The following is a 26,512-nucleotide window of genomic DNA, read 5'->3' on the forward strand; positions in this document are numbered from 1 at the left end:
TTTAAATTATCCACTTGAACCCCGCTTACAGCCCACCTCAACGAAGTACTATTCATCTACTAGACCAAAATACATGACTAATTTCTTGAATGATCACTTAACTTTCTTTTATCACATCAAAGTTTTTAAAATATTTTATAATAAAAAGGTTACTTAATTTTATCTAAGTATTACAAACAATTACTAAATTATTTTGTCACGAAAAATTCCTGAACTCTATCTAAAAATCACAGAAAATCATCACGAGGAAAGTTTTGGGAGTGTATGAACAAAGTCACGCATGAAAAGTAGAAAAGAAAAATAAGGTACTTATAAGGAGTTGGATACTCTTAATGGTGAGACCTTTTGAGAAAAATCGTACGGACTTGGCCCAAAACGAACAATAATATATCATGTTATGAGTATCATTGGATCGTTTTAGCCCAAAAGAAACAAAGAAGACATGATGCACATGATATTATTTCTTATGATACTTTAGCAAAATAAAATAATTTTGATTTTCAAAAAAAATATTTAATTAGTGATATCGTGAAATAAAACTATCAAAATGTCAAACTCTAACCATACACCCCACTTCTACGAAGTATATCAATGTTTATTGAGCTCCTTCCTTGCCTTCTATAAATGTAACTGTGCGGATTTCTTCTCCAAATCAAAAAACAACAACAAAAAGATGTCTTCATTTTCCACATCTTCTGCCACTTCTAATTCCAAACTTCCAGTTCGAGAAATCCCAGGAGACTATGGTTTCCCCTTTTTTGGAGCCATAAAAGATAGATATGACTACTTCTACAACCTCGGCACAGACGAATTCTTTCTTACCAAAATGCAAAAATACAACTCTACTGTCTTTAGAACCAACATGCCACCAGGTCCATTCATTGCTAAAAATCCCAAAGTAATTGTTCTCCTCGATGCCAAAACATTTCCCGTTCTTTTCGACAACTCTAAAGTCGAAAAAATGAACGTTCTTGATGGCACGTACGTGCCATCTACTGATTTCTATGGCGGATATCGCCCGTGTGCTTATCTTGATCCTTCTGAGTCAACTCATGCCACACTTAAAGGGTTCTTTTTATCTTTAATCTCCCAGCTTCATAATCAATTTATTCCTTTATTTAGAACCTCAATTTCTGGTCTTTTCGCAAATCTTGAGAATGAGATTTCCCAAAATGGCAAAGCGAACTTCAACAATATCAGCGACATTATGTCATTCGATTTTGTTTTTCGTTTGTTATGTGACAAGACCAGTCCCCATGACACAAATCTTGGCTCTAATGGACCAAAACTCTTTGATATATGGCTGTTGCCTCAACTTGCTCCATTGTTTAGTCTAGGTCTAAAATTTGTGCCGAACTTTCTGGAAGATTTAATGTTGCATACTTTTCCCTTGCCATTTTTTCTAGTGAGATCGAATTACCAGAAGCTTTATGATGCTTTTAGCAAGCATGCCGAAAGTACACTGAATGAAGCAGAGAAGAATGGGATCAAAAGAGACGAAGCATGCCACAACTTAGTTTTTCTTGCAGGTATGTCAAAATTGAACGGGTCAAATAAATAAGCAGTTCATAATTGAACGCACTCAAAGTTTGATTAGATCAAGGTGGCCAGGTTAAAATAAGTCAAATATCTAGTGATAACCCAATTTGTCCAACATGATCCGACCTTCTCTCTTACCTTTTTAACTTTTCTTTTTCTTTTTCTTTTTTTTGCAAAAAAATCTCAAAGTAGTTGTAATATAGTTTGTTTAAATTATTAGTTGAAGTTCTTCTAAATTTGCTTTTTTTTTTTTATATGTTTGAATTAACCTAAATAGTCTTAAAATAGTCTATAGATATATTAATATATAAATAATTCAAATTTTACATGTGTATAATTTTATATAATTAATGTATAATACTAGTATACCAACTAGGAAAGTAAAGAATGAATATAAGTGGTTATTTGCGTAATTTGCTTTTTTGGCCCGCTAGATCACACTATTTTGAAAATCGTTTTGACTCAAGTTTAATGGGTCATATTAAGTTCAACTCGTTTAGTCATATCAAAGAATAGTTCATAATCCAACTTGTTTAAACTTAGACGAGTTAGACGGATTACTACAAAGTCTGTCCTCTTATTTTGCCACCTCTACGCACAGGTTTCAATGCTTATGGTGGGATGAAAGTTTTATTCCCTGCACTGATAAAGTGGGTCGCCAATGGAGGAAAGAGTTTACACACTCGGCTGGCAAATGAAATCAGGACAATTATCAAAGAAGAATGTGGGACCATAACTCTATCAGCAATCAACAAGATGAGTTTAGTAAAATCAGTAGTGTATGAAGTATTAAGAATTGAACCTCCAGTTCCATTCCAATATGGTAAAGCCAAAGAAGATATCATAATCCAAAGCCATGATTCAACTTTCTTAGTCAAGAAAGGTGAAATGATCTTTGGATATCAGCCTTTTGCTACAAAAGATCCAAAGATTTTTGACAAACCAGAGGAGTTTATTCCGGAGAGGTTCATGGCCGAAGGGGAAAAATTATTAAAGTATGTGTATTGGTCAAATGCAAGAGAGACAGATGATCCAACGGTGGACAACAAACAATGCCCAGCGAAAAATCTTGTCGTGCTTTTGTGCAGGTTAATTGCCACCCCCCACCCACCCCCACCCCCCGTTTATTGAGTATAACGTATAAACACTGAGTTATCTATTATTATGTTGTTATAAAAAGATTTTGTAAATTTTTACACTACCAGTGCAAGAAACATAAACCGCGTTAGGAGTAATAGTGACTTTTACTTTAGTTGTCATGCTATTTGTTCTTGCTAACATTACTGTTAGTATTGCTTCTTTCTTTTTTTTTTTTTTTTTTAAGCCGAGACTTTATTAGAAATAATTAAACAGGGATAAAGCTTGCGTATACGCTACTTTTCTTAGACGGTGCATTTTGAACAAAAAAGCCTGCGTATACAACTTTTCTTAGACCTTGTGCATTTTGAACAATTTGGACATATGTGTGCAGGTTGATGTTGGTGGAGGTTTTCATGCGTTACGACACATTCACAGTGGAGTCAACAAAGCTCTTTCTTGGGTCATCAGTAACGTTCACGACTCTGGAAAAAGCGACATGAGTTTCAGATATCTTAATTGTAGGCTGCAAATAATAATGTGGTCATTCTGCAAATTATTGTACTTGTGCTGATGTACTTGACTTCGAGTGGATATAATAATGCACTGTTTTTAGAGTCCAGCCTCATTGAGATATAACGAAACTGGGAAAATGGCTAAATATACTTCTACTTTACAAAATATATTCTTCGTTTAAAGTTTGGCTCAATAATACCTTTGCCGTTAAACTTTAGAGCTAATTAAAAATACCCCTAGTCATTAACCATTCACTATTAAAGTCTAATTAGCCTCTAATGAATTGGGTTAACATCTATAACTATCATATGGCTTAATTTTAGTTTTTAATTTTTAATCCAAACTCTTTAACCCTCCTACGAACATCTTCTTTATTTTTACCAAATTAGTTATCTCTCTTCCTTTATAGAGGACTTCCCTTTGCCATAGCTGGTTTCTTTTACACTACCTTCCTACCTTCCCCTACCCCTTATCATTCACACCTTCTCTCTTCCTCCTCTATCGCCATTATTATCGTTGTTGCCAAATAAATCCAACCTCCTACGGCAAAGAACCAACTAACAAATTTAGATTTAAAATAAATAAATAAACAAACAAGAATCTAGAAAATGAAGAAATCTAATAGCTTGGAATGAAATTTTCATTGCCATGTATTCTATTTCAGAGAAGCAGCCGTCATCGTAGGCGATGTTCCAACCTCTCTCTTCCATTAATCTTAACTTTTTCTGCAAACCCAACAAATTCTCGAACCATCTCTTCATCAAAGAAAATTAATTTAAGACAAAGTTACAATAAACTAACAAACCCAACAAAGTATTGAATAATTACATAAACTTATCCAGCACAATGGCTTCTTTCGTATGAAAACATTGTTGCCTCATTCTATTTTCCTCTTTTCATGCCATAAATCAGTATTCTATTACCTGTATTAACCATTGAATCAAATCGTGTCTATAAAGATTTTTGATATTTCGAGAGAGGAAACGGGAGAGAAGAATTAAGGTTTTTGCTAAAGAGAAAAATAAAAATGAAATAGAGGGAGAGTTTGACAAAAGGTCACGTGGCTAATTGGTGCTAATTAGCACGCTTTGGGACTAATTAGTATTAACTGGAAGCCACGTTAGTGACTAGGGGTAATTTTAGCCCTAAAGATTAACGGCAATGACACTATTGAACCAAATTTCAAACGGAGAGTATATCTAGACATTTTTGTAAAGTACAAAAGTATATTTGACCCTTTGCCCCAAAATGTTCACATATATATACAACGTAATCCTTATCATCTCTTCATATGAGATTATTCTTTTTACATTTTCTTTGAAATATTTTAAATATATATATTTTTCCTTTGCGAGTTAATTGAGTGTTAATTTACTAGTACTAGAGCTACCTTTTACATTCTTAAATTTTAAAGTTTCATATCCACATGAGACCTTTTCCTTCCTATACCCCTTACACAATGAAAATAAGAATAGAAATCTTCACGTGCAACTTGATTTTTCCTTGATACTATTACAACTTTTGTCATAGACAAATTTATGATTTAAATTTGATAATATTAATATTTAAGGTGTTTAGTATCAAAGATATGTAATTTTAAAATTATTCATTCACCATTAAATATTTGTTGATATTTAACTAAATTTTTAAGTTATATATGTTAAATAAGATTGTGTACGGTCAAAACCGATTCTCAGTCATAAAGACCGGTCGAGACAATGACGTTTCAATCGAAGGGTATCCACATGGCAAGCTCGGACGAATTTCGAAGTAGAGACGTCGAGCTTCGAGTTATAAGACCAATCAACGGCAAAACTCGATATCATTATCGGGCCCGTGTCCAAATCGGACTACGGGGCAACACCGATCGACACAGGCCTCGAATATCGATGCTCCAAGGCAGAACCGAGCTCGAACCAAGACTGGGGATTCGATCTAACACCGAGCTCGAGTCAGTGCCAAGCTCGCAGACAAGAGCCGTTACAACCGCACCAAGGGAGAGAATCTTGGCGGGAATCAAGGAAGTGACAAACCATTATGGGTTCTCCACTATATGTATTATTTTATTATGTTGTTATAAAAAAAGCAGTGACCCTCTAGTATAAAAAGGGAGATAGACTGCAATAGAGATAGGTTCTCCAAGATACATTAAGATTTGATTGTGCTTGTTTTTCTAATTCATTTCAGTCTTCCCATTCATCACTCCCATTTCATAGCAAAAAATATATGTATTGTCATTTTGTATCAAAAAAATTTGCATACCCTTAGAACCATATCTAAATTTAACCTTATCCGATTTTTCGGGTAAACAAAGATGCATCCGGATCAAGCGTTGCACGACGACAACTCTCTTTAATCACATTTACATCAGGGAACCACATGAAAGCTAGCCTACATAAGTACATTATATATAACTAGCACGAGAATTCTTCTTAACAAGAATTATTGCAATAGGAGAATAGTTAGGAGAATTTAAAAAGTATCATGACATTAAGATTTTCAAGGTTTAGCTAAGGCTCAGCTCAGCTCACTATTCGTCGTATTTGGTTTGGTATTGCTACCGCCAATTTATTCTCCATTCTTACTACACACACAATACACGTGTGTTTTTTTTACTTCACACATACTTTGGAGATAGCGTAGTTTTAAAGGTGACTTCAAAATTTAAAGTTAAGTGAATCTAGCTATAACTTTTAAGTTATGTCTGCCCCTCAGTGCTTTCGGTTGGACACGTTTCATTAATCATTGGGACCACCATCCTCGTATGCGGTGGACTGGGACTTGTACTACTACTACCTCTATGCAATCCTATATTATTACATTAGCTTACATTAGAGACTTTTATCATGTGGGTACAATATAGTGGTTTTGTAGCTTTTTATAAAATTTATAAACTTATTTTTAGTTTTATGATCATTTTTTTTTACATATAATAGATCTACTTTTATATGTAATAGATATATCTTTTACGCATAAGAGATTTAAAAATATATTTTTTTTAAATTATAAATTGTAAAAGGATATGATATACAAATAACACTTTATATATAGACTCACTCTACTACTACGCCGTGACAATTGTGTTACAAGCTGTGTTTTTTTCTCTCTTTATAACTGAGAATTTTTCAAGGACTAGTGGCAAACAATTAGAAACTTGGTAACTCAGTTGATAATGAATCCACCCCTTTGTCCTTCACCATGTAAATGTCAGACTATTGTTTGCAGTAAAATTTGAACCCCTATCGTGCACCTAAAACACAAATCACGTGTTGCAATGACCAAAGCCCTAGCTAAGCCAACAACCACACATGTGGAAGGGCCGAGTGACTGTGGTCCTGAGAGGATGCATTTAATTTTATTATTGTTGCACTTCAGCTGTCATATATCACTGTTTGAAAATTTTTTAGAGATATTATCTTATGTTTCAGTTGAACATGACATGAAATTACTGTTTTGACCTTAAATGTTGAACTTGAAAACATGCCTACCTTGTTATGTTGGAAATTACTGTAATTGGACTCAGCTGTGAATCTCGTCACTACTTTCAGTTCTTTATTTAGTATTGTTACTTGCTGAGTTGGTTATACTCATACTACACCCTGTACCTCGTGTGCAAATCCAGGTGCTTCCAGATACGGCGACTGCTAGTTCTCGGAGTTTTATCTGTTGGAGATTATCAAGGTAGCTGCTTGACGTCCGCAGACCTTGACTCTCTTCCCTTTTCATTTTGTACTGTTCTAAATTTTTAGACAGTATTTTTAGCAGTCAAACTTTGTTATTATTTAGTTGCCCATATACTCAGTGACACCGGGTTTTGGGAGTGTATTTATATCCAGTATTTGTGGAAATTTTTTCTTAAACTTAATTATTATATTTTCAGTATTTAAAAGAGAAATGTGGGTTATTGATGTTGTCGGCTTGCCTAGTATTGAGATAGACACCATCATGACAGGTGTAATTTTTGGGTCGTGACAGCAGTACTGGCCTAAAAATCGGCAGTCGGAAAAACACGCACACACATACATAGATCTGTACAAAAATAAGAAAAAGGGGTAGAAGCAGCTCCACCACCAGTATCTTGCCGGAAGTTACTTCGGCGTTTGTCGTCGTAGGTAGCAACGTCTTGACATTTTATTTGCAACTGTTTTGCTGGTTTATTTCTTTATTAGATATGGTTGTGATACTTGACACATATTTTTGGCATTGTGATACTTGACACATTTTTTGGCGTTGGTCATTCTGGCCAGAAGTCGTCAGAGGCCGATTTTGCCGGAAAATCGTTCTCTGAGATGTATTTTCGTAGGCACATGTTTCTTGAGTTAAGACTTAAGAGATGGAGAAGAATATGAGAATATTTTAATAAGAAAAGGGGTGGGTTAATTAGTGGGACTTGCTGACTTGGCTGCTGACATGGACAAAATATTAGAGGGGTTGGGTGCCACAGTGGAGGGACATTAGGGTTAGGGCAATTTTGCAAATTTTGTTAACGGTAGGGATAAATTTGGACGAAAAGTATAACGGGTGACAGAAGTAAACAATATACCATAGTAGAGGGGCAATTTTGGACCTTTTTCCTTTCTATAATCAGCTTATTCCTTTTTTTAAAGTGTTTTTGGTCGAGAAGCAATTTTTATTTTATTAATTAATTTTAAAAATATTTTTGAGTAACAATTAGTGTTATTTGGCCAAGATTTTAAAAAGTATTTTAAAATATATTTTTCTCAAACATATTTTTTAAACAAGTATTTTTGAAGAGAATCTACTTTTTATGCTTCTCAAAAACTGTTTAAGCTTCTACCCAAAAGCATATGGACTCGTTCAGATTAGGGTACTTTATTCCTTTCAAATGCAGATATGTTTAATTTTTTCTAAGATGTAAAAAAATTGGTTGCCTGGTAACGTTAGTGGAAATAATGCTATCAGGTCACAATTGGAAGGATGTGCTTTGATCTGCTTGATACTAAGTGTCACAGGGGTGATTTATGTCGCTCAAATTCTACCCGGGGTTCATCACCATGCGGCAGTCAAGCTCAGCCTTGACTTCAGCCTTTCCAACACTTAGAATTATTTTAGGGACGTTTGGGACTTAGAAAAATTAAGGTAGCAAGAAAAGTAAAGGCACACACGAAATTTACAGGAATTTCTTCCCAACTCGTATTATATGTGAATACAAGAACACCAAAAAGCCAACCCTATGGCCAAGAACAAAGAACTCCCTAGTTCCCTGCCCCAACACGAATTTCCCACCCTTAGGAATTACACTTAGACGTTTTTGGCTAACACTTTGCCATAAGACTAAGTTTTTGCTCCTTTGAGACAACCTTATGCATATATTTATAGTGCAGACTGCCCAATTACACTTGGCAGCATTTAAAGCAATCAGTTGACAAGCCCCAACTTATGGGAAAACATGAGGAACATGCTAAAAAACGTGTATCACTAAGCCACACGATCAGTCATGATAAAAAAAAACGTAGCCCCATGATCAGTCATGCTTGGATGGGGCAGTTGTAACCGCTCAACTGCCTTGTCATATGCATTGCATATGCTTGTTTTGGCCAGCTATTGCACACCCAAGGCTGGCATTGCGCCCAACCTTGCCCTTTAACACTGTTCCACCCCTGAGCGACAATTTATTTTTATCTACTTTCTCTCCTCCTGAAATAGTAAAATTTGCCGTTACAAACTAGATATTAGAAATTAGCCGTTAACTAGTAGGGGCGAATCCACAGTGTAAATCGTGGTTCACGTGAACCCGTGGTCCTCCAACCATATCAAATATATTATGTACATAATTTGCGAAAAATGACTTAAATATTACTTGATGGCACCCATGGTCAAAAGAGGCAAAGTGGTTCATTGGTTTTGGCCACTTATTTCTTGCTAATTTAAGGTCATGAGATCGAATCCCTTCAAAATTACTGCTTTAATTTCTTATTTTTAAGCCTTTCTTTTCCTTTTTTTTAACAGTAACGCATCCCTTTATTTTAGTTTTCCTGAAGTATCAATGGTGCACTCATGTTCTCGAAATCCTGGATCCGCCTCTGTTAACTAGCCCTTGGAAACTAGCCGTTATTTAGCAGTTGGAGCAAGACCTATATATACATGGATTTTGGTGAGCTAAAGAGACTTTTTTTCAAACTTCTTCCTCCTATACATGACACTCTTGTGAACAATAACAATTATTTCCAACACCTATACATGGCACTGTTGTGAACAATAACAATTATTTCCATCTCTCCATTCTATTTCTCCTCCTTCTTCTATGTTGGTTTTCTTTATTGAATTTTCTGCTAGTTATATTCCCAGTTTATAACTGAAAGAGCTTGTTGAATCTCGGGGATATCCCTAATTTTATTTATCATTAATGTGGGCGAAATATCCTTAAGGACAGTATCCTTGACACACCTCAAGCTTTTACCAGGCGTCGTGTATACACGCATCATAAGACTCTAAAAATATACAACTTGTAGTCATATATGCGAAATGCTTGGCCGTTCCTCTATCCAATCCGTCCTCCCTGTTGCAATACAACTTTAGTTTAATAGGGCTCTCTCTACGAGTTTAGTATGGAATTTTGTTCACTCAGATTAACCATATGACATCAAAATATACAATAGAGAATCATATCAAAGTCTACTCCGTAAACAAAGAAGTACAGCGATCCAACTAGATTATTAAGTTACAAAATCATATGTGCATATAACACATTGCAGCTAATCATACTCATTCCAGAAAAAAATAAACACTTATTATGGTTAAAGTGTTCTATTCTTAATCCAAGGTTTTCAATCTATTCCCGGATCTTTTCATTTAGTCTAACATTGGATGGCTCCATTATAGATACTTCAGTCCGATCAAACACCATGCCAGATGAGTTGTCTGATACGATCAATAAGCTGATATCCATATCACGCTCCAAAAATGTTATCATACTCCCTCCATATGTAACATACAATTATAGGAGTTCACCCTTAAGAATATTGTTTCTGAGATAGTGCTCTCCAACCAATATCTCGTCTATAAAAACCTCCAGGCCAGCTAATTTGTTCAACGGCTTGGTAGGCTCTATCTCGCGCCTCTTCAAGATCCTCCCCTTTCGCTGTGACTCCAAGAACACGTCCCCCAGTAGCTATGAAATTTCCATCTGCATCAAAAGCAGTCCCAGCGTGGAAAACTTTGACTGACGGAGCAACCTGCTCTGCTTCCTCAAGCTTATGGATGACCGTTCCTTTCTGGTAGCTCCCGGGGTAGCCTTTACTTGCCATTACAACCACCATCGCTGACCCATGGGACCAGTCCAAAGACACCCCACGCAGCTTCCCACGACAAGCTGCCAACAGAACTGCGGCCAAATCAGACTCTAACCGGACCATCAACACCTGCAACCATAGGAAAAAGAGTTTCAAACTACAATATGGGATAGAGTATTTACATTAAGCACAATTAGAACTCGCTCCTATTTCCATTACGTGCTTTTGCATCACGTTCCATGTAAAACCTCCAAAGAAGTAACCAGAAAAGTTTGCCAGCTATAGTTGAATAGGGTAGCCAAACATCAAAAAAAGAGAAGTACATCAAATCAAACTTCTGCTCTTTCTGTGACCAAGAAGTACCATTCCCTACAATTTTGCCTTCCTTCAATACACAAAACATAGGACACAGTTATAGGACGAACTAACTCAATAGTTGTTGCTTTAAATAGACCAATATGCACACCCAAGTGAACACAAAACCATCCATCCATTAATTTTTTTTTGGACTCTTTGAAAAGTGATATCCCAGCAATATGGAACACAGGAGGGTAAGGTTGCGTATACACTACCCTCCCTGTTGAATTTGACAAGATTAATGTGAACTGGTATGAACATTTGAAGCCTCCTTTTAGGAAGAAATTGGTAGATGCATTTTTCATGCATTTACATTGCATTATCACATTTAATATGATGTCATGCATGACATTATTAAGGCCATTTCCCTTCTATAAATTGCAAGTATTTTGTTCATTTGTATAACATCTCTCAATTGCCTTCTTATCTCCTAAGGCATTTGAATCTTCTTTCTCTCTTGTAGTATTTCACTTGTATTTTTGGAGTGAAATAAAGTTTGAGTTGATTGTGTCCGAGGATTAGGCAAAAATCAAATTTTGCCGAACCTCGTTAATTTCTAGTGTTCTTTTTATTATTGTCTCACCTACTATTTATTAGCTACCTTTAGATATAGTAGTTGTGATTTAATCACTCTCTGTATTATTCGGCTTCCGCAACAATTGGTATCAAAGCCAAGGTTCTATCTTAGTATGCTCTGTGGTTGCAGCATAGTCTGAACTTCCACATCAGAAAAGAATTACTTTGGTGTTCTGTACTGTCAGCAAATAAATAGTATCTGTAGCAAAAATAGAAGATAATAAAAATGAAGAGTCCACATCGAGTGTCAGTAATACGTCATTGGCATCTTCGCTGATGACAAGAATTATGTCAAATGCGAAATTTGCAGTTGAAATTTTTGATGGATCAGGACATTTTGGGATGTGGCAAGCTGAGGTTCTTGATGTCCTTTTTCAACAAGGGCTAGATATTGCCATAGCAGAAACGAAACCAGACAAAAGGAGATTGGAAGATTATCAACCGCGTTGCTTGTGGTACCATTTGATCTTACCTCGCAAGAGAACAGAAGTATCCATACACAAAAGAATCTTCTGCAAGTAAATTGTGGAATGCATTGGAGGATAAATTCTTGAAAAAAAACAATCAAAATAAACTTTACATGAAAAAAAGACTGTTACGCTTTATATATGTTCCTGGTACTACAATGAATGATCATATCACCAGCTTTAATAAGTTGGCGACAGATTTGCAAAATATGGACGCGACTTTTAGTGATGGAGATATGGCTTTAATGTTATTAAGTTCACTTCCCGATGAGTACGAGCACCTCGAAACTACTCTACTTCATGGGAATGATGAAGTGTCTCTCAAAGAAGTTTGTTCTAACTTGTACATCTATGAACAAAGAAAGAGAGAAAAACAAAAAGAGTGGAGAACGAGAAGCACTGGTCATGAGAGGTTGTTCTCAAAATCATATGAGAACGAAGAAATGAAGATCCAAGTCAAGATTCAGACCCAACAAAGATGAATGCGCCTTTTGCCGAGAAAAGGGGCACTGGAAGAAAGACTGTCCAAAGGTGAAAAACAAGGCCAAACCTAACAATGGGAAGGCCGTCATGGATTCAAATGTAGATGATTGTGACGACTCTGATTTCTAACTAGTTACAACTGAGCCATTCAAACCATGTGACATATGGTTGATGGATTCAGCTTGTAGCTATCATATGTGTCCCAACCGGGACTGGTTCGTTGATTTTCAAGAAGGAGAATGGGGAGTTATTCACACCACAAATAACAATCCTCTTACCGCATATGGTATTGGTTCAATCCGATTAAGGAACCATGATGGGTTGATCAGAACATTAACAGATGTTCAATACGTACCGGAATTGAAGAAAAATCTCATTTCTGTAGGAGCCCTAGAGTAAAAGGGGCTCAAAGTCGTTGCAAAAAATGGGATAATGAGAATATGCTCCGGTGCACTAGTGGTAATTAAGGGAATTCGGCAAAATAATAACATGTACCACTATCACGGTAGTACAGTTATTGGGACAGCAACAGTGACATCCAGTGATGACAAGGAGTTATTGGGACAGCAACAGTGACATCCAGTGATGACAAGGAGGCAGAAGCAACCAAGCTATGGCACATGCGCTTGGAACATGCTGGAGGAAAATCCTTGAAAATTTTATCAGATCAAGGATTGTTAAAAGGAGTAAAGACTTGCAATTAGGAGTTTTGTGAGCATTGTGTCAAGGGGAAACAGACAAGGGTTAAATTTGGAACTGCTATCCATAATACTAAAGGTATTTTGGATTATGTTCACTCTGATGTTTGGGGTGCTTCCAAAACACCTTCATTAGGTGGGAAACACTATTTTGTAACCTTTATTGATGACTTTTCCCGGAGAGTATGGGTGTATACTATGAAAACCAAAGATGAGGTGCTAGGAATTTTTCTCAAATGAAATGCGATGATAGAGACTTAAACAGACAGAAAGATAAAGTGTCTTCGCACATATAACGGTGGAGAATAAAAAATGATCTTTACAATAAGATTTGTCAAGATTATGGCATTTTGAGACATTTCACCGTCAGAAATACACCACAACAGAATGGAGTGGCAGAACGTATGAACCGGACTTTGCTAGAGAAGGTTCGGTGTATGTTGTCCAATGCTGGCTTGGGCAAAGAATTTTGGGCTGAGGCAATAACATATGCATGCCACCTCATTAATCGTCTACCATCTGCCGCTATTGGTGGCAAGACACCATTTGAAAAATGGTATGAAAAACCTTCTGAAGATTATAATTTTTTGTATGTGTTTGGCTCAATTGCATACTATCATGTGAAAGAGTCAAAATTGGATCCGAGAGCAAAGAAAGCTATATTTATGGGGATTACTTTTAGAGTCAAAGGATACCAATTATGGTGTCCAGAGACGAGAAAAATTATATTCAGCAGAGATGTTACCTTTGATGAATCTGCCATAACAGATAAGGTGACAGTTAAAGCTGTCAAACAAACTGATGATGCTTCAAAGCAGGTGGAGTTTGAGGAAAAATTAATTTTCCCAACACAGGGAGAAAACGAGGAAACAACAGAAGATTTTCCTCTGGAAGTAGAGCCAGTAGAGAGGGAGATTTCAACTCAGGAACCTCAACAACAACTTGAATCAATAGCAACCAGCAAGCCAAAAAGAACAATAAAGAAACTTGTTCGTCTCATAGAGACGGTGGCTTGTGCAGCCTCAATTATAGCTGATGGTGTTCCTACCACTTATAAAGACGCAGTCCAAAGTTCAGAAGAAGCTAAGTGGAGGATTGCCATGAATGAAGAAAAGCAGTCCCTTCGTCAGAATCGTACATGGAAATTGGCCAATCTCCCGAAGGGCAAGAAAGCAATTGGGTGCAAATGGGTATTTGCAAAGAAAGAAGGATTTCCTAACCAAGAAGATGTTCGCTACAAAGCAAGAATGGTGGCCAAAGGGTACGCTCAAAAGGAGGGAATTGATTACAATGAGGTGTTTTCTCCAGTCGTGAAACACTTCTCCATTAGAGTTTTGTTGGCTTTGGTAGCACAGTTGAATTTGGAACTAGTTCAGTTAGATGTAAAAACTGTATTTTTACATGGAGACTTGGAAGAGGAAATCTATATGACTCAGCCAGAAGGATTCAAAGTTGCTGAAAAGAAAAATATGGTGTGCAAACTTGAAAAATCGTTGTATGGATTGAAACAATCTTCTAGACAATGGTACAAACGATTTGGCAAGTTTATGTTGCGGCAGAAGTGCAGAAGAAGCAAATACGATCATTGTGTGTATTTGCGCAAGCTTGAAGACGGATCCTTCATATATCTTCTCCTATACGTTGATGATATGTTGATAGGTTCCAAAAGTCAAGAGGAAATTGAGAAGTTGAAGATTCAACTAAGAAAGGAGTTTGAGATGAAGGATTTGGGTAAGGCGAAGAAAATTCTTGGCATGGAGATAAAAAGAAATAGACATTCAAAGAAACTCTATCTATCTCATAAAGAATATTTGAAGAGAGTAATAGATCGATTTGGCATGAATGAGAACACGAAGTCGGTTAGCACTCCTCTTGCTCCTCACTTTAAGCTTAGTGTTGCTATGTCGCCGAAGAATGAAGCTGAACGAGAGTATATGTCAAGAGTGCCATATGCGAATGTCGTTGGTAACTTGATGTATGCAATGGTTTGCACAAGACCTGATATTTCACATGCTATTGGAATTGTAAGCAGGTATATGCATGATCCAGGAAAAGAGCATTGGCAAGCTGTGAAATGGATTCTACGGTATATTCGTAATATTGTAGATGTTGGATTGATTTTTGAGCAGGAAGATAGTCAGTATCTGGTTGGATATTGTGACTCGGATTATGCGGGTAATTTGGACAAGCGTAGATCAACTACTGGTTATGTTTTCACTTTTGCAAATGCACCAGTTAGTTGGAAATCTACTTTGCAGTCAACGGTTGCTTTGTCTACTACTGAGGCAGAGTACATAGCAATTTCGGAGGCTGTAAAGGGGGCAATTTGGCTTCAAGGGTTGTTTAGAGAGCTTGGTATTGGTCAAGAAAGCATAACACTATTTTGTGATAGTCAGAGTGCTATCCAATTAGCAAAGAACCAAGTTTATCATGCAAGGACGAAGCACATTGATGTTCGATATCACTTTGTACGAGATATTATAGAAGAAGGTGGAGTCATGGTGCAGAAAATTCGGACTACAGACAACCCTGCCGATATGCTAACAAAAGTAGTGACTGCGATCAAGTTTCAACATTGTTTGAACTTGATCAACATTGTTGAACTTTGAAGATTGAAGTTGAAGACACAATCAAAATTTATCAGTGAGAAAATTGAAAAAAATGGAATCTTACCAAGGTGGAGATTTGTTGAATTTGACAAGATTAATGTGAATTAGTGTGAACATTTGAAGCCTCCTTTTAGGAAGAAATTGGTAGATGCATTTTTCATGCATTTACATTGCATTATCACACTTAATATGATGTCATGCATGGCATTATTAAGGCCATTTCCCTTCTATAAATAGCAAGGATTTTGTTCATTTGTAAAACATCTCTCACTTGCCTTCTTATCTCCTAAGGCATTTGAATCTTCTTTCTCTCTTGTAGTATTTCACTTGTATTTTTGGAGTGAAATAAAGTTTGAGTTGATTGTGTCCGAAGATTAGGCAAAAATCAAATTTTGTCGAACCTCGTTAATTTCTGGTGTTCTTTTTATTATTGTCCCACCTCCTATTTATTAGCTACCTTTAGATATAGTAGTTGTGATTTAATCACTCTTTATATATTCGCCTTCCGGAAAACTTCCCAGACCCACGGATTACACTGGGTTTGTTGTTATGGAACACAGGAGAGTCTCGGAATCACCTCTCTCACTACACTGTACTCAATTTCTATCCTAGCATACGTAAAAAATTATCAGTAACTCTTTAGGATTAATAATTATCCAAGAAAGGTTCAATCAAATGTTCACTTGATCCCTTATTCAGCTATCCAAACTACATCTTTAGATGCAATTAAATAGGAACTATGAGGGTCCATAGTAAACTAAGTCTATCAATTAAGATAGTATGATAGCAACCATACTTCTGATCTGTGATAACCCATAAGGTCATCTTTAAATTTAATAATTAATTTTGTGTTCTAAGAACTCGAAAAACACTATTTATCATTCCTCGACTTGCGTGCACAGTCCGTATAATTTTTCGGAAAGTTTTTAGATGAAAATTGATTAAAATGTGAAATAGAGCCTTAAAACTCAACTGAGTTGACTTTGGTCAACATTTTGAGCAAACGGACCCGGATCAGTGTTTTGAGCCGGGAATTTAATTTGGAAGTCGCTAGCTCAAGTAATGGCCATTTAACGGAAACTAGAAATTTAAAGGCTAAAGATTTCCAAAATTTGACCACGAATTTGACTTTTTTGATATCGGGGTCGGAATTTGATTCTGGAAAATTGAATAGCTCTGTTATGTCATTTATGACTTGTGTGCCAAATTTGAAGTCATTCCGGATTCATTTAACATGTTTCGGCACAAGTTTTGGTAAATGGAAAAGTTTGAAACTCTTAAGTTCGAATCGAGGTGTGAATTGTAATTTCGATGTTGTTTGATGTGATTTGAGACCCCGAGTAAGTACGTATTATGTTACGGGACTTGTTGGGATAATTGGACGAGGTCCCGAGTGGCTCGGGTGAGTTTCGGACATGTTTCTGATCATTTTTGCAAAAACTACCAGTTCTGGTTCTGGTGTTTCGCACCTGCGACTTTTGGAGCGCAGGTGCGGCATCGCTTCTGCGGCTCGGCCTTCGCAAATGCGGAAGGCACCGCTTCTGCGGCTCCTTCATGCGCTTCTGCGCATTTGCGGCTCAAGTTCCGCAGATGCGGACAAACGCTGTGCAAGCCCATTTCGCAAATGCGAGATTTTTCTCGCAAATGCGAAAATATGACCGCAGATACAAAAATGCTGGACATAATGCTTAAAAATCGGGAGTTAGCCATTTTTACTCATTTTTGAGTTTTGAGTCTCGGATTTAGGCGATTTCAAAGGGATTTTTCACGACTTTGAATTGGGTAAATGTTTTATAACCAAGAGTGATTATATTTCATAAATCCATGTCTATATTCATCATTTATTTCGGATTTAGATGGAAGAAATTGAATTTTTTGTAAAACTTTCCAAAAACGGAAAATTAAGATTTGAAGGTCCATTTGACATCGGAATTGGTAATTTTTGTATGGTTAGACTCGTCTCGGAACGGGTGTTTGGATTTCGTAAGTTTTTACGAGATTCGAGATGTGGGCCCCACTGTCGATTTTTGGGATGAATTTTGGATTTTAATCCGGAAAATTAGTAAATTCATATGGAATTAATTCCTACGATTTGTATTGAGTATATTAAATTGTTTATGACTAGATTTGAGAATTTCGGACACGAATTCGTGAGGCAAAAGTTTATTGGATTCTTGAATTTCGTTGCAAAGCATGGTAAGTGTCGTGGTTAACCTTGACTTGAGGGAATAGAACCCTTGAATTACTTGCTATGTGAATTTCATGTGTAACGATGTATAGGCAAGGTGACGAGTGCCTATACTTTGTCAAATTAATTGTTTGCTTAATTATTTAAACATCTTAAATTGTTTTAAGACACGAATTAATTGTTATAATAATTGTTTCTCTCATATTCCTTGTCAAATATTAATTCTTGAATTCCTGCAATAATTGTTACATGCTTATTTGATTATGTGTCTTAATTGCTACTTGACATTTAGCATATTAAAAATTAAACTGCCTATTTTCTCCCTGATTTCCACAATTAATTGCTACTTGTCATTGTTTGTTTCATAAATAAATTATAATTATTGTATGCCTTGATGCTTAATAGTTTCTTATTGAACGTAGTATTTATTGGAGTATGTTTATTACATTTAAGAGTTGGTAAAATATATGGGGGGATCGGGTTGCACGGCGCAACGGAAATGAAAATAAATATATTGGGGGATCGGGTTGCACGCCGCAACAGATTTATTCTAAGTTTATATTGTTGGAGCGGGTTGCACGCCGCAATGGAAACAAGTTGAGGGATTATGACTGCTGAATTTGACTTCAATTATTGATATTATTTACCGGTCTTACTACTATTCTTGTTATTATTATTATTATTGTGTACAGGTTAATGTAAGCGACCTGCCTTAGCCTCGTCACTACTTCGTCGAGGTTAGGCTCGGCACTTACAGAGTACATGGGGTCGGTTGTACTCATACTACACTCTGCACTTCTTGTGCAGATTTCGGAATTGGTCCCAGCGGCGTACCATAGACTTGCTCAAATTTCAGCTACCCAGAGGAGACTTGAGGTATAGCTGCATAGCGTCCGCAGTTCTGAAGTCCCCGTCTACTTTATTTTAGCTACGTGTTTTCTTTCAGACAGCTTTATTTTATTCAGACCTTTATTTGTATTATTCTAGAAGCTCGTGCACTTGTGACTCCAGTTCTGGGATGGTATTTAGATATCGCGTTTATTATGGATTATTCACTTTATTTCAGACTTTATTTCTGCATTAATTAATTTAAAATTGTGTTAAAATAGTTAATTATATTCTAACGTTGGCTTGCCTAGCAAGTGAAATGTTAGGCGGCATCACGGTCCCGAAGGTGGGAATTTCGGGTCGTGACATGATCCATAAAAAATAATAGCAACCACACTTCGATAAAAACGCGATGAAACCAAACACCCTAGGAGAGATACTCTAACATGAACAGATTGCAAGTAATATGGCAACAACTTGAAAGAGGATATGTAAAGAGGCAATAGTAACTCGTTATCCAAATAGGAATGCCAAAAGACTATAAATCATATTAAAGATCAGATATTTAAGTCCATAACTGGAAGAACAGCACCAGCTCACCTTGCAAAAGCATCGCTATTATCCACCTCTGAAACCAATCAGTTTCCCACACAAGTGATTTTCAACCGATTTAGCAGTATTTTTCACTTGTAGGACACAATAGTGATAATTCTTTTTCACGAAAGAATGAAAGTATATGTTACTCTGCAGTGCATCTATTGCTGCTGAAAGACTACTTAGCAAGTGCCACGTCATGTGATCAATAGAAAGCAGTATGTTTCAAACAAACATATTCATCATATACAAAATGAAATAGCTAAAGCTTCCAGTGCTTCCCTATGCTTAACTTGAAACAAAGATCTATGGTACTAACACAACTTTCAATACGAAAATAACAAGTTTGATTGCAAGTGGCAAGCAAATCCAACTAACCTGGCATTCTGGATCTCCAAAGCGCACATTGTACTCAATTAACTTCGGAAAACCAGTTTTCTTCTCAATCATGAGCCCGGCATACAGAACCCCGACAAACTTGCAGCCTTCTTCAGCCATTCCCTTTACTGTAGGGAAAATTATAGACTCCATGACCACTGATTGCAGTTCTTTTGTCAAGACAGGAGCCGGAGAATATGCCCCCATCCCACCAGTATTTGGTCCTGTATCGCCGTCCCCAACTCGTTTGTGGTCTTGAGCAGATTCTAAAGGTATGGCATGCTCACCATCTACCAGGGCAAAAAACGATGCTTCCTCTCCTTCCAGATATTCCTCTACGATGACTCGAGAACCAGCAGAACCAAAAGCATTTTCCACAAGCATAGAATCAACCGCCTCATATGCTTGCTCCAATGTCATGGCAACAATAACTCCTTTACCAGCAGCCAATCCATCAGCTTTGACAACAATGGGGGCGCCTTCCTGTTTGATGTACTCGTTTGCAGCGGATGGGTCCGTAAATGCTTGATACTACACAATTATAGCCACCATAGATGAAGTCAAATCAAGACATGAATTGAACCAAATAACTAGAAAAGCCAAGTATCATGACTAGTAATATATTTTTATTAAAAAGAACAAGCAAATATAAATGAAACAAGATATATAGCACAAACCTTTGCAGTTGGAATTCCATATTTATCGCATAAACTCTTCATAAAGTTCTTAGAACCTTCTAAAGCAGCTGCTTCTGAAGAGGGGCCAAAGGTAGGAATTCCCTCCTTAACGAGGTCATTAGCAAGACCTGCAACAAGCGGAGCCTCTGGTCCAACAACAACTAGCCCAACTCCCCATTTACGACAGAAAACTATCACAGCTGAACTATCTAAAACATCAAGGTCTGCTATGCAAGTCGCGTCTCCTGAGCTGGAAATTCCAGCATTACCAGGTGCACAGAAAATTGCATCACAAGAAGGGGATCGCCTTAGAGCATGACAGAGCGCATGCTCTCTCCCTCCTCCTCCAATTACCAAGACAACCACCCTTTCCTCTATAATACCAAATAGAATGAATCAATAAATAATGCTAAAAATTATACCGGCTTCTACATTATACCATATCAACTGTGCTAATTATGCTAGTCAAATAGCTAGTCTGTGCCAGATAAATAATAAAACCAAAAGAATTGATGCTTTAACATAAAAAAACATAAAAACCTTTTGGCACTACATGGCATGATGGCAATTCCAAACTAATGAATAAGAACTCAAATTCCATTTTACTCTAAAGAGAAATGAAAATCAAAACGCAAGAAGCACGCATTAACATATCCATTCAGTGAGATAAAAAAAATAGAATCACTTTAGAATAAGCAGAATAATTGAGAATCTGAACTACCCAAGACATATAATTGCTAAAATTTTAGCCAAACAGAGTACAAAAAATAGCTTTCAAAAGCGGAAAGAACCAAATAAGAGAAGCAAAGTAAGTAAAGCTAACTGCTTTAGGAGATAACACTGAAAAAAATAAAAAAGCAAAAAACCCAATTTCTCAGACATTGGAAAGATAAAACTGGAGTTAGTAGTTCTTACTGGGGTTGCCATTATCCACAGAAAGGCTATTGAAAACAGTGGAGAAAGATTTGTGAGTATTAAAACCACGGCAAGAAGTATGACGAACTGAAAAATTGGAACAATTCCAACTGGCGGAACTGAGGTTGAAAAAACGTTGTTGGTTTGCAGAGAACAGCTTCGCTGAATGGTTTTGGCAATTGCTTACAAACTTTAATGCAGTAGTAGCTCCAATACAGAGAGAGATACAGGTCATTTCTTTACCAATTCACCTCCTTAACCTCACTTCGCCAAGAAAAGAAAAAAAATTCAAAGAACTAAGAAAAGGGAAGAGGACGGAGTGCTTTAGGTTTTAGGGGGATGTTTGGGGTTTTAGCACTAAGAACCTGTGTGACAAAGATAGGAGGTCAAAAGTATTTTTTGTCAAAAATATAAAAAGTATTTATATGAAATATGAGGTCTTTGATCTAAATAGAAATGTACTTTTGAACAATAGTAAGAAAATTAATTTTTTTAAGATAAAAATATCTTAATTCCCTTTTTTATAGTAACGGCGATCAAATGGTTTTTTATTATAAAATAAAATCTGTAAAGTAAATAAACTGAAGACAAGTATAGACTATAGAGAGAGATTGATATATTATTCAAATTCAAATTGATGTACATAATGAACTGAAATCTCTTTTATTTATAGAATAAAAGAAAGCAACTGCGAGGCTTTTCAGGAAGCACCTGCAAGCTGCGAGACACTTCTTGAGTTGCTTGTAAGCTGTCTATATGAGCTTTTTGCAACCTACCTTTTTAATACTAAGGTGCTGCAAGTCATTTTATTGAGTTGCTTGCAACCTGCCTGCATCAGTTGCTTGTAGATAAACTTCAATAGAGTACTAAATGGATAATCTTCTTCAGGAAGATTATCTTCGGCGGAGTAATAAATGGGCATCCACAATAATATTTTCATAACACTCCCCCTTGGATGTTCATTATTAAATGCTTCGTTAAAACTTTACTAGGAAAAACCCTGTAGAAAAAAGCCATAGTCAAGGAAAAAGAGTACACTAATAATACACATTGCAAGTTGGCTCATTAAAAACCTTACCAGAAAAACCCAATGGGAAAAAACCTGGGTAAGAAGAAAAGAGTACAATGCATACTTTACTCCCCCTCATAAAGACGTTATTTCAAATACATAAGTCTCTCCATTCCAGTCTTATATAGCATCTTCTTGAAGGTTGCAGTTGGCAAAGACTTGGTGAACAAATCTGCCTGATTTTCAGTTGAACGGATTTATTGCACATCAATCTCACTATTTTTCTGAAGATCATGTGCGTAGAATAATTTTGGTAAAATGTGCTTCGTTCTATCTCCTTTTATAAATCCTCCCTTCAATTGGGCTATGCATGCAGCATCGTATTCGTATAAAATCGTGGGCTTTCTATCACATTCCAAACCATATTTTTCGCAAATGAAATGAATCGCTGATTTCAACCATACGCATTCCCTACTTGCTCCACATGTAAACACGTAATCGATTTGGGATCGAGCTTTATAGGGATCAAATATATAACCTGCATCTGCTTAACTAACAAGATCTGCACGATTAGGGTAAGTGTTTCCTACTCGATTTTTATTATATTTCATGATTCTATGATTATTTTCATCTTTTATTAGTGAATCAATTGGAAGAAAATGATTTTTTTGTAAAATCTTTTTAAAACGAAAATTTAAGATTTGGAGGTTGATTCGTTATCGGAATTTGGTAAATTTGATATGGTTGAACTCGTATCGAAATGGGTATTCGAATTTCGTAAAAAATTCAACCGGGTTCCGAGAAGCGTGCCCCGCGTGAACTTTTGGTTGACTTTTTAATGCAAAATTTTAAGTTGACGTTTTATTATCCGAAATTATTTCCGATAAATTTTAATGAAGTTATACAATCAATTTGGATAGATTTGAGCTATCTGAAGGTCAATTCAAGCAAGAAAGCTATTTTGAAATATCGACATAACTTAAAAAATGTAAGTATCTTGCCTAACCTTGAGTGGAGGAATTACCCCTTAGGCATTGAGTCGTATTTGCCATTTGTGTAATGTGAAAGCCGTGTACGCGAGGTGACGAGTACGTACTCGGGCTTATATGTGCAAATTTTATTGGTTTAAAGTCTTAGGCATTTTTATGTATTACATTGGAAATTTACTGGCACTTATTAATCCTTATTTGTCATGCCTCATTCTTTGGTTGTCGAATTTGTTTTATATGATAATTTGGTGTGATTGCTACTTTGATTTTTATGTAAATTTTGTGTGCTTATTGAATTGACATTTCCTGAAAATAATTACATTATGGATTTTTCATCTGCAAATAATTTATTAAATAAGTTTTAAAATGAGGTAACAATCTATTTGCCGAAAAATTGGATTAAAGAAGGCGTTGTTCCTTGATGAATTACTCTCCAGTTCATGTTGTTGAACTTTGTATTGTGTTATAAAAGCCGTAAATCATATTGAGACAAAGTGTTAAATTGTGAAATATTATTTTGCTGAGTTGTTCACTCCCGGATATTTTGTTAAGATTTTGTGCACATTATGGTCGAGCCATGGGCTCCTTATTGTAGAAAATAATGTATTGTTAATTTCTGTGGCAAGTTGTAATATTTGAGCACTTGATGTGCAATTTTTGATATGTTGTAATATTTGAGCACTTGATGTGCAATTTTTGATATGTTGTAATATTTGAGCACTTGGTGTGCATTTTTTTATATGTTGTGATATTTGAGCATTTGAGGTGCAAGTTGTGTTATGCTGTGATAATCGGGCACTTGAGTTACGAATTGTGATATTAATATGCATGCGGTGGTATAAGGTCTGGGTGTTGAAATGCATGCAGTGAGATAAGGGGGGCTTGATACGCGTGGCTAGTAAGGGAACTACTAGAAGTCATGCGGTGTGATAAGGGTGGCTAAAATGCGGGATGCTATTTTGGGGAAAAATAATTTTAAAAACTAAATGTGAAGGCTCCCGCGGTGATATAAGGAAAGATTAAAATTTATTTATGATTTAGGACTACGAGGCGGTACCTCGTGAGTGCCCTTTGTTAAAATTTATTTATGATTTGGGACTACGAGGCGGTACCTCAGGAGTGCCCTTTGTTGAAATTTATTTATGGCTGCACTTACCTTTGGTTATTTTGTTTTTCCGTGATATGTAAATTTTTGTGTTCTTCCGTGATTTATTATTTGATTTTATTATGTGTTTTGTATTTCTTGTTGTATTGTGTTGACTTTAGCTCTTTGTACAAGACTATGAGGATTTGTATTTCTGATTTTTACTGGTTTTCGAGGTTTGAGTTGTTTCGAATAAAAGAAATTGCTATTCTGTTTTAATTTAATAAATTTTACATCCAAATCGGTAGCTATCAGATGCTTTATTTTAATTGAAATGTCATTTTCTTCACCCAAACGAGTTCAAAAATAAACTCATTTCTTTGTTGATTTCTTACTTGGTTTAAAAATTGTAAACTTACTTTATTGAAAATAAATTGATCATGCAGATCTTATATACATTGATATTTTGGTACGTGAGCTGTCCGTGCGGTTGTAATAGAGATATGGGCACGAGGTGCCATGAAAATATGAAAGTGGGCTGAGACCCGTGTTTTATGATTATAAAATGAGGTGTCACAGAATGACTTTTATTTGGAAGAACTATACTCGAAGGATATTATTTATTCGAAGGAATTATATTCGAAATATTTTTATTTGAAAAACTTATATGTGAAAGATTAATATTTGAAGGGCTTGATTAATTGGTTGTACTTGTGTTCCTTATTCATCTGAGCAATATTTATGGTGTTCTTGTTACCTTGACGTTCATATCCCTGATTGGTCTTTGTTACCATCACTGCTATTTGTTTTCTATTATCCATGTATATTATTATATTGCACATGTTAAATGACTAGTGAGTGTCTTGACTGTACCTCGTCACTACTCCACCGAGGTTAGTCTTGATACTTACTGGATATCGACTGTGGTGTACACATACTACACTTCTGTACATTTTTGTGCAAAGACAGGTATTGAAGATATCGGATTCGGATAGAGATTAGAGTGTGATCGCAAGGATTCAAGGTAAGGCTGCTTGGTCATCGCAGTCCCTTGGAGTCTTTCTATTTTTTTTTATTGTAATGTCACTCTTATTCGAACAGTATTGTATAATCGATCTTTGAGATCATTGCATGTAATCAGTTGAGTTCGTGATTCAGTACTACCAGTCTTGGGAGATTTTTATAGTTATTTCGCTTTTGGTTTTGACACTTGTATTAAACTTATGTTTAAAAAAAAGGCTTGAAATATAATTGTAATCGGCTTACCTAGTCTTAGAGACTAAGTTCCATCACGACGCCTGTGGTGGGATTTTGAGTCGTGACATTTATGCCAAAATATTAAAATTTATATCCTCTGTTATTATAGATCTTCAGAAGGTGAGTTGTGGTATTTCTTCATTCACTCCAGGGAATGAAAATGTGCTCCAAAAATAACTTTGAATAGCTCATTAATTTATTTAAGCACAGAAAGACACAATTTTATAATAATCTTCTGCTTGAGGAGAAAAATTCAATTGCTTTACTATTTCAGGAGCAAATTTAAAATACGAAATATTGAGTATATATTCTCTCAATCATATTACCTCTTCTGGAGGTGAATCGTAATATATTTACATTAAGAGCGCGTTCATATTTACAAGCTTTATTAATATTGTCACATTCACTTCAAGGAATGGATTAATATTATCAAAAGTTCTCTTCCTTCAGGTGATGGAACATAATTATCTGAACGTGCAATAACCACATTAAATTGTGATGGCGCCTGACCTCTTTTAATATATTTGCTACTTCAGGAGCAAATCAAGGTATGTATGTAATATAGAGAAATTTTCTCTAACTTATCTTCATTGTAATCATAGCAAGCCTAAAGTACCACTTCTAGTGGTCATAGGCATATACCACTTCTGGTGGTCAACAAAATTTAGTTACAACGAGATATACGAAATACAACCACTTCAGGTGATTGTACTCAGCTAGAGTTCAAGTGAACTATGAAGTTAAGTTATAATAAGACTTAAGAATTATTGCCATTGTTGGTGGTTATATATTTCTTGCAAATTCTGCTAGAGTTTAAATGGATCTAACAATATCATCCACTTTATAGTTTCTTATGCAATATTACTCTTCTTGAGTAAAATTGAAATCTTAATTCGAAAATGTGTAAGTAAAAACCGGAACATAAAGATATACAAATTATAGTGTTTTAAAATTCATAAAATGCTCCAAAATCTCGTCCAATGATTATGGCTCACTTACTAGGTTCCTAAATACTTAT

The 26,512-nt window shown here is 35.9% G+C and overlaps 2 protein-coding genes across 2 annotated transcripts; one reads left to right on the top strand and one right to left on the bottom strand.

The window, feature by feature from the left end:
• The first annotated feature begins 576 nt into the window (after positions 1–576).
• Positions 577–3,238, top strand: LOC107819622 (allene oxide synthase 3). Its single transcript, XM_016645753.2, has 3 exons — positions 577–1,529; positions 2,141–2,627; positions 3,011–3,238. Exons 1-3 carry the CDS (start codon positions 674–676, stop codon positions 3,117–3,119), a joined length of 1,452 nt encoding a protein of 483 aa, XP_016501239.1. The 5' UTR covers positions 577–673; the 3' UTR covers positions 3,120–3,238.
• A 6,525-nt stretch (positions 3,239–9,763) lies between these two features.
• On the bottom strand, positions 9,764–21,426 carry LOC107819621 (phosphoribosylamine--glycine ligase-like). Its single transcript, NM_001326051.1, is given in 4 exon segments — positions 9,764–10,514; positions 19,564–20,094; positions 20,241–20,614; positions 21,156–21,426. Coding segments are annotated over 4 exon segments (1,548 nt in total). The 5' UTR covers positions 21,391–21,426; the 3' UTR covers positions 9,764–10,106.
• Positions 21,427–26,512: the final 5,086 nt, after the last annotated feature.

The sequence above is a fragment of the Nicotiana tabacum genome, chromosome 19 (genome assembly GCF_000715075.1).
Source record: "Nicotiana tabacum cultivar K326 chromosome 19, ASM71507v2, whole genome shotgun sequence".
NCBI lineage: Eukaryota > Viridiplantae > Streptophyta > Magnoliopsida > Solanales > Solanaceae > Nicotiana > Nicotiana tabacum.

Excerpts from the sequence above, each read along its gene's own strand:
- LOC107819622 (XM_016645753.2), top strand. The coding sequence starts at position 674 with ATGTCTTCATTTTCCACATCTTCTGCCACTTCTAATTCCAAACTTCCA. Across the intron at positions 1,530-2,140 it reads CAACTTAGTTTTTCTTGCAG|GTTTCAATGCTTATGGTGGG; the intron begins GTATGTCAAAAT and ends CTCTACGCACAG. Across the intron at positions 2,628-3,010 it reads CTTGTCGTGCTTTTGTGCAG|GTTGATGTTGGTGGAGGTTT; the intron begins GTTAATTGCCAC and ends ATATGTGTGCAG.